The sequence below is a fragment of the Sinocyclocheilus grahami genome, unplaced genomic scaffold (genome assembly GCF_001515645.1).
Source record: "Sinocyclocheilus grahami isolate Dianchi unplaced genomic scaffold, SAMN03320097.WGS_v1.1 scaffold701.1, whole genome shotgun sequence".
Classification (NCBI taxonomy): Eukaryota; Metazoa; Chordata; class Actinopteri; order Cypriniformes; family Cyprinidae; genus Sinocyclocheilus; species Sinocyclocheilus grahami.
The window spans coordinates 509,476-518,827 of NW_015505880.1; the positions used below are offsets into that span (position 1 = coordinate 509,476).

The window sequence follows — 9,352 nt, forward strand, 5'->3', positions numbered from 1 at the left end:
TCCTCTTTATTTTATATTTTGCATTTATTTAAAACATGAAAATGTAAACAATATAAATATTTTTATTTATACATTATGTAAAAAGCAGAATTGTATTGTTGTGCCCCCTCCCCAAAATATTATGGAAGTAAAAAAAAAAAAAAACAGCTACTATGATTGATTTTATGGTCTCAAGCATTCAGAAATGACACAAAAGAAAATTGAGCAGTTTTACTTTGATAAAAGCAAGGATTAGTTTTTGTAAGGGTTGTGATGTCCACATGTTTTTGTTGAAGAAATTATAGAGGCTAGCATTTCCATCGCAAAAAGGTGGCCAAAAATGAAAGATTAAGTGGATATTTGAATTAAATGTTTGGTCAATATTAAACAAGGATTTGATCATCCTGTAAGTGTTACAACAGCAATTACCAGGCCTTTGGCGCTCTTGCAGGCATTTGTTGTAATATGTAACGTACATAAATTGTTTATTTTGCATTACATTATGTATTTTAACGGTGTTATTCAATGAAACCATACGATTAACCAATCATTATTGCCTCATTGTTTTTATAGAATGCATTTTATGGTATTTTTAAGGTTGTTGTTGTTCGCTTAAGTCTGTTTTTAATACCACAAAAATATCTGAATACTTCGTAAATCAAAAGTATCAAAACCATGGTTCATTTGTGGTTACCATTGCTACAATAACAATGTTTATTTATTTTTTTTCGTAGTAAAATTATCGTTCATTTTCGTAAGGGAACATGGAAACTCAAGAGAATATTAAGGCAGATGCGGCGGTGATATTATCGACATTAAAACACATTATTAACTTAAACATACAAAAAAGTTTCACAGGATTATAAACGTACATGAAAGTGATGCACGGGCTTCATCTTGGGCTTTTTTCTTTTTCTTATCTTGGTGCCGGACTACTGATGTCTTACGTATACGTATATGTATTTGATAATATTAAAATAGAACGAAAGTTTTTTTTTTGAGCAACTGGGATGGTGCCCCCCGGGGAGTTGGTGCCCTACGCAAACTGCGTACTCTGCGTATCGGGAGCGGCGGTACGGTTTATATGGTTCACTTTTTTTAATATTGAAATTCTATATGAAAACTATACCAAATCACAGTAATGAAAAAAGTCAGTATTATTTAACAAAATATCAATTTGTCATTCAGTTTTCATTTATTTAAAATGTAACCAACAATCCAAGCAGATTTTTCACATATAAATTGGCATAATTAATTCAGAAACATCAGGAAGTTCACGTATACACCTGACGTTCATATACTACAAAGTATACGCTAGACATGAAAACACGCAGCATTATAACAATGCTGAAAAACATCATCAGTCTGAACTGCGTCTGACTGCTGGAGGGGTTTAAACCCTTATTTATAATCACGAGTCAAAGTCCAAGTTAAACAGCATGTCGTCGGTAACGAAAGGGCTGGGCGAGGAGATTAGCGTATAGCGCTTTAGACTCGTAAATGACACGAGCAGCTCAATCAATCGGTCTGAATGAGGACGAGACGGGCGTCCATCACTTCTTATTCGCATGGCCTTTTCCGGTCTTCATGCCCCGCCCACCTTTATGGTCACGCCCTCCTTTATGGCCACGCCCTCCTTTGCCCCGCCCCCTCTGCTCCTTCCTCTGCGCAGCTCTCGTGTCTTTCTTCAACCGCCCGTCCACCACGCGGAAATTGCCCTTGAGTCCAGCGGGTCGGTGCACCCTGCGTCCCACGCCCTTCTTAGCCACGATGTACGTGATGTCTCGCTTCTCCTTCCCCACGCCGGCCTTCTTGTAGATGCTGTGAGCGAAGGAAAGAGAAAAGGATTAGGCTTCAGTGCGTTGGTAATGAAACGAAGCAGACGTGTGGATGTCGAGGCCGACCTCTTGAGCTGAGCCATCTTCTCTCGCTCTGAAATATCCACCGTGTCCACCACAGCTTCGGCCTTCTTCTTGGCCTGCTCCATCTTCTTCAACATCTACAACAGAAAACATGCATTTAACGGCCAGATTCACTTTGAGTTTTCTGAAATCAAAGTATGTTTGTAGCACCAGAACCAGCCAGAACTGTTTGACCATTTCCCCCTGGATAAGGATTTTTAAAAACATTTTGATATAACTAGAGAAAAACAATGTACCTTTCTGTAATGTAAATAATTATAAAAATGTTATAGTAATATAATATAATAATAATAGTAATAATAAACAGAACATCAAATTGTAAAGTAAAACTTATCCAATATAACGAAAACAAACCAGATTTAAATACAAAATTCCATATTAACTACATAATAAATAAAATCATATTGCCATATTGTTTAATTATATATTTTAACAACAACAATTTAAAAACTATATATATACACATACATACATACATACTTTTCTCATTTTGTCTCTCATAGTTGAGGTATACCTATGATGAAAATTACAGGCCTCTCTCATCTTTTTAAGTGGGAGAACTTGCACAATTGGTGGCTGACTAAATACTTTTTTGCCCCACTGTATATATATATATATATATATGTGTGTGTGTGTGTGTGTGTATATATATATGTGTGTGTGTGTGTATATATATATATGTGTATATATATATAGTTTTGTTTTAGTTTACATAATATATATGTGTGTACTGTGTATATTTATTATGTATATATAAAAAGACACACACATACAGTGTATATATTAAAAATATTTACATGTATATATTTATATTAATATAATTTATATTATATATAAATATATTTAATTTTTAAACATAACATTTTTCTGAAATATATACATGCTCTGCTTCACGTCGTGCCTAACAATGCCCTTCAGCCGTGATTTATTCACAATACAGCACAGCCTCTTGTACCTTATTGCTCACATATAAATAAACACACATACCGCATATATTTTGAAAATATTTACATGTATATATTTAATATATAAACGTTACATATTTTTCTTAAATATATACATGCATGTGTGTATATATATATATATATAGACAATAATATGTTAATTTTATAATAATAAAAATAATAACAATACATTATGACTCAATTTAATGTTGATGTAAAAAGTAAACCTCTTTTAAATATAAAAACTATATAATATCAACAATAACATGAATTTTTTAAATGCAATCATATATTACATTGTTACTATTAATAATATGCATTATAATAATAATAATAATAATAATAAAAACTATACAGCATTCTCTCTTTTCTCAATCACTCAGCTTTTCATACATTTGCTCTTAAATTGTGAATTTCTATTAGTGTTTAAGATGTCAGGGTTGTCTCACCCGTCTCTTCTTGCGCGCTTTGGCCTCTGCGACGCGTCTGACTGGCCGGGCGTTGATTTCCCGCCATTTCTGCTTGTATTCCTCCACCATTTCCTTGGTGATGGGAACAGGCCTCTTCCGGTGCTTCTTTTCATCGTCAAAAAGCCAGGCGGGAACTTCGGTCATATCCTCAGAATTCGCAAACCTACGAAAGAAGCACGAAGACGATGTTATTACCTCAGAAACGCACAAATAACGTAATCGCTAAGTGATTAGCGGAGTCTGACCTGTGGAAGGAGCCGTCGACCAGGTCTCGCGCTCGCTTTTTGGACGTAGCGATCTGAGCGCCGAGCGCCAAACCCTCTGCGTTGAGAATTCGCACACGTTTGTCTGCGAAAAAAATAAGTTCAAAATTAAATCTATTAACAATCAAACTATTTTCAAATGGCTTCGAATGTTAAATACGATTCTCAACTGACTTATTTTTTCAACAGCAACAACTTGAAAGTTGTCGTCATCCGTTGCTCCACTCGCGCCGACAGCTGCCGAGGCTTTGTAATGTTGAATGGCTAATCAATGGTTAAATATTAGAGGAAAAACTATTTCCTAGAGACATCATTTTAAAAACTTTAATGTTAAGTGGGATTAATCGTGATAAATTTCAGAAAAAATGAGTGATTATTTAGTAAAATTTTTTTAAATCGACTGATGCCACTAATATATATATAACATTTTAATGTATATTTTTATATACCTTAATTTGAATTATACATTTATTATATTTATTTTATGAAATATATATAACATTAGTTTTTAAATTATTTTTTATTTCATATAAAATTCTAATATCATTTTATATTTCATATATATGTTAATGTAACAGACAAACCAAACTAAACGTGTTCTTCAAAAAGGAAAAAGAACCGCACTTTTTCTTCTTAGGCATCTTTTCCTCGATTTCTTATATATATATTTATATATATATATATCATTTTATTTCAGCTAGTTTCCAAATGTCTAAAATAACTACATTTAAATATTAATGAAAATTATTTTTTTTAAATTACACAAAATTACTAAAACTTTAACTAAAATATTAGCTGAAATCTACTTCAAGATATTAAATGATAATAAAATTACTTACCATTAAATCATTAAATAAATTTAAATATATTGGTAATATTTAGATTTTTAATATTTAAATTATGTTGATATTTCATTAATTATATTAATATTTAGACCATTTATATTTCATGAATGTTTAAATGAAAGAAAACAGAAAATACCTGTCATAAAACGTATATATATTAGAGCCAGACCGATATATCGTTTAGCCGATATTATCGGCCGATATGAGCCGGTCACCAATATATCGGTATCGGCAAATATGCCGCCGATATGAACATTTGTTTTACAGAACATATAATGCAGATAAAATGCTTGAAATGATGTAATTACTTATTTTGTCCAGCAGAGCGCACTCCATTGTTTGCTACTGCCGACCTGGATGAAACGCTTTAAAGCTTAAGTCTATGGAAAACCATTGAAACTTTGAACGGCCATATCTCCATAAAGGCGCACCAAATTCGGGGGATCCCTTCAGCTCGAGGAACCCTCTCGAACGCGAATCGAGTGTACGTCTCGAGGCCCACTTTCGAATGAGACCACCCCCGCGTCGATAGCCCCTGGGGTCTGTTACGTACACGTTACATTCAAAGGGCATTAAAGTGCGCGAGAGGTGAATTTATATTTATTTACAGAGGTATATTATGTCACACTTCACACTTTTCTAATTTTCAAGCGCAAATCCGTGTTCAGTGTTCAGTGCACTGATGTCAGACTCATTTTGGATAACAAAGTTTATTGTTAAATTGTTAAATGCCCTGCCTCCATAACGTATCTCTATAAGTGTTTGATCACCACATTTGAGTGATCATTGCAAAAAATGTGTTTATGTATATATATTCTGTTTATGTATATACTGTATTCTATACATAGTACCAGTCAAATGTTTGGACACACGAATGGGAAAGAGTCCAAACTTTTGACTGGTATTGTACTATAATATACACAAAGAATATCAGCCGATATATCGATATCGGCCTTTTTTACTCCCTAATATCGGTATTGGCATGAGATATATATATACATATACACACACACGCGATTAATCGCATGATTTCTCTGCGATTAATCGTATTTACTCGTACATATTTTATTAATAGTTTAGATTAGATCAAATGTATTTATCATTTAGTGATTTAATTTAATTATATTAATATTATTTAGATTGTATGTAATTCCGTAACCATTAAGACTACTATTAAATCACTTAAAAACAATTAAAATAGAGTAATACTATTTACATTAAGTCAGCATATCAATAATAATATAACACTGTTCAAACTGTATTGATAGTTTGGATTAGATTATATAAATGATAGTAAAAAAATCACACAGTTGTACTGTGATATAAATCTACCGTTTGAGTTCGGCGAACTCTTCGGCTTTCATCTCTGCCAGCTTCTTCTCCATCTCCTCTTCCTCCCCGTCCGCTGCGTTCTCCTCATCCTTCTGTTCACCTCCCTTTCTCTTGCTTTCCTTCTCGTCAATATCGCTATCATCATCATTTGAGCTATAGCACACCGCAACAGAACACATAATTATTAACAGAATTTGAATCTACGATATGTGAATTCTATGACGTGATGACGACGCACCTCATTTCCTGGTCCAGCTGCTTGGCATCCTGTTTCAGCTTTTTAGCCAGGAACCTCCTCAGCTTGGATCTCCATGACAATAGCAGACTAACAACACAACAGCCATTCAGATTTCGGCTACAAACACTGACTCTCCATATATGGTCAACAAGCGTAGTGACTCACCGCAGTTCCTTTCGGCCCAGGACTTTAATATCGCAGCAGCACTCTCTGATTTCTGGTGAAGTGATGGGGTGCGATTCCAGCTCGGGGTTATTGAAGGTTATCTGGAGCAGAAACAGATGGAAATTAGACGTAGAAACACATGACAAACATATGCGCTGATGTCTGGAATGTAAGTGCAGTGGTCTGAAACTGTACTTCATTGGCTTTGCTCAAGAAATCGACAGGGTTTTCGGCTTTTAAGAATTCGGTCACCGAGAAGGTGTGATACAGAGTGAGATCGCCGTCGCTGTAGCCTTCAGCCTGAAACAACACAGAAAAATAAGTAAATGAAACAAATTCATTTAAATTAGTTAAAAGTTAAAATTACATGGATAATAGTTTTTATAAAATAATATACAATAGGCCTAAATGTTATCAAATATTAAATATATAATACAATAAATACATTTCATGACAATATATTAATGTAAACATATGTAAATAAGACATACCTTTGGCTTTTTTTTGCTAACCAGCTCGTTGACAGATTTCACTTGTATGTCAACCTCTTTGAAAGCATGTTTGGGGTCGAAGAACTTGCTGTCAATTTTATCCGGAGCCAAAAAACCTGAAGAAAAGAGAAATATATTCATATAGACAAGCAGACAGATAAAAAGAACAATAGAATTATAGAACAGGTGATAGAAATAATGAGTGAAACAATGAATGAAACAAACAAACAAACAGATGTAGAATGAACGATAGATAGAACAAACAACAGGGTGATAAAACAAGCGAACAATAGACAGAATGACAGAAAAATGATAGATAGATATAATGATAAATAGAACAAAAAAAACTAATCGATAGAACAAACAAATGAAAAATAGATGCAATTAGAACAAACAATAGAACAAAGGATAAAACAAACTATATAGATAGAATTATAGAACGAATGATAGACAGAATTTTATAACGAACAAGAGAACGATAGACAGACAAATAATAGAACAACCAAAAGATGAAGTGAACGATAGAACAAGCGAATGACAGAATGATATCTAGAACAAACAAACTATAGAACATGCAAATGATAGCTAGAACAAAAACAAGCAATAGAACAAGTGAATGATAGCTAGAACAAACAAACGATAGAACATGTGAACGACAGCAAGAACAAACGATAGAACAAGGGAATGATAGCTAGAACAAGCAAACGATAGCTAGAACAAAAACGATAGAACAAGCGAAAAACAGCTACAACAAACAAACGATAGAACAAGCGATAGAACATGAACGACAGCTAGAACGAACAAACAATAGAACAAGCGGATGATAGCTACAACAAACGAATGATAGCTAGAACAAACAAACGAATGATAGAACAAGTGAACGACAGCTAGAAAAAAAGAACAATATATAGAATAATAGTGGAAAAAAACATTAGAATGTAAAAACGAGAGACAGAACAAATGATAGAACAAGCTAATGATAGCTAGAACAAACAAACAAACAATAGAACAAGTGAATGATAGCTAGAACAAGCAAACGATAGCTAGAACAAGCGAAGAACAGTTACAGCAAACAAACGATAGAACAAAAACAACAGATAAAATGAAAGAGACAGAATGAAAAAACGATAGACAGAAAAAACAAACGTTAGAACAAAATCAAAACAAACAAACGAACGATAGAACAAAAGAGATAGAATGGAAAACCAATAGATAGAAAAAACAAACGTTAGAACAAAATCAAAACAAACAAACGAACGATAGAACAAAAGAGATAGAATGGAAAACCAATAGATAGAAAAAACAAACGTTAGAACAAAATCAAAACAAACAAACGAACGATAGAACAAAAGAGATAGAATGGAAAACCAATAGATAGAAAAAACAAACGTTAGAACAAAATCAAAACAAACAAACGAACGATAGAACAAAAGAGACAGAATGGAAAAACGATAGATAGAAAAAACAAACAAACATTAGAACAAAAACGAATGATAGAAAAAAAAAAACAATAGATAGAACAAAATACTTTTAACAAACGAACGAGAGAGAGATAAAATTATAGAACAGATGATAGAACAAATGATAAAAATCAAACTATATAGACAGGACTACAGAATGAAAGATAGACAAGACTTTTATAACTACAGACAGACAGACAGAAAGAACAACTGATAGATAAAACAAACAATTGATAGAATGAATGAATGATAGTTTGAGAGAATGAATGAGCAGAACAACAAACAACAGGTTGAATTAACAGACAAATAAACAAGAACAAGATTAGTACGAAATGCATAGATTTACTCTGGCAGACGACAAAGATCTCGGCGGACTCGTTTCGGGAGGCCTGTGGTTTGGTGGCCTGCACCTTCTTGAAGAACTGCTGGAAGATCCACATGAGCGGCTGGTAGTCTTTGGAGCGGAAGACTTTGGTGATGAAGGTGCCGCCTTTGGTCAGGAACTCGCAGGCCAGCTTGAGCGCCATCAGCGTGAGGTTGGCCTGCGAGAAGGCGTCGTGCGACCAGTTCGCTCCAACATTCGGCGCGCCGTCGTTCAGCACAACATCCACCTTCCACGTCTGCAGCTCCTTCCTGAGAGCCTGAGCACAGAGAGATGCTCACGTCACGAGTAGAGCGGTCACTAATAGACTTGTAACGATGCACAACTCACGATTTTGTTAACAAAATGAGATTGAAGACATTATACAGTAAATGAAAAGGTGTGGTTTTCTTAGGCTATTGCTGCACGTTTCTTTGCGAAACTGAAATATAACTAAACTAAATTGAAATTTTAAAACAAACCCCAAATCAAACAAGTTACACAAAAGAAATCTCTTATTATGTACAAACTACGGCTTTGTCTGTGCTCTTTCCATTTAAAATGAGACGCAACCAATGCATTGTAATCATGATCCAAGCAAAGATGCAGCATACATGCAGCATGAGCAGTTTTTAATCTAAATTGGACTTTATAATTTCGAAATTTGAAGCAAAAACAGAATGGTCTGACTTTAGTTTTGTGAAACGATGCTACATAAAACATATCTGAAGGAAACAGCAGACGAGCTTAATGAGACGCAGACTCACTCTCTGCCAGCAGGTGGCGCTTACGAACAGCAATGATACAGTGTTTCCTTGGTTACCGCTGTAAACAAAGCAGAGCTGCTTTATGAACAGCAATGATACAGCGTTTCCTTGGTTA

General features: G+C 34.2%; 1 protein-coding gene across 1 annotated transcript in view; it reads right to left on the reverse strand.

Annotated features, from left to right (window-relative positions):
• Positions 1-1,163: 1,163 nt before the first annotated feature.
• ftsj3 (FtsJ RNA 2'-O-methyltransferase 3) overlaps positions 1,164-9,352 on the reverse strand; it is a 15,936-nt gene continuing 7,747 nt past the window's right edge. Inside the window, exons 5-15 of the mRNA XM_016243790.1 lie at positions 8,456-8,750; positions 6,650-6,765; positions 6,354-6,458; positions 6,159-6,259; positions 5,994-6,080; positions 5,754-5,908; positions 3,753-3,842; positions 3,561-3,663; positions 3,295-3,478; positions 1,884-1,978; positions 1,164-1,800 (exon numbers count right to left, since the gene is read on the reverse strand). Of these exons, the coding sequence (XP_016099276.1) occupies positions 1,533-1,800; positions 1,884-1,978; positions 3,295-3,478; positions 3,561-3,663; positions 3,753-3,842; positions 5,754-5,908; positions 5,994-6,080; positions 6,159-6,259; positions 6,354-6,458; positions 6,650-6,765; positions 8,456-8,750 (1,599 nt within the window). The 3' untranslated portion in view covers positions 1,164-1,532. The remainder of the gene's footprint in view (positions 1,801-1,883; positions 1,979-3,294; positions 3,479-3,560; positions 3,664-3,752; positions 3,843-5,753; positions 5,909-5,993; positions 6,081-6,158; positions 6,260-6,353; positions 6,459-6,649; positions 6,766-8,455; positions 8,751-9,352) is intronic.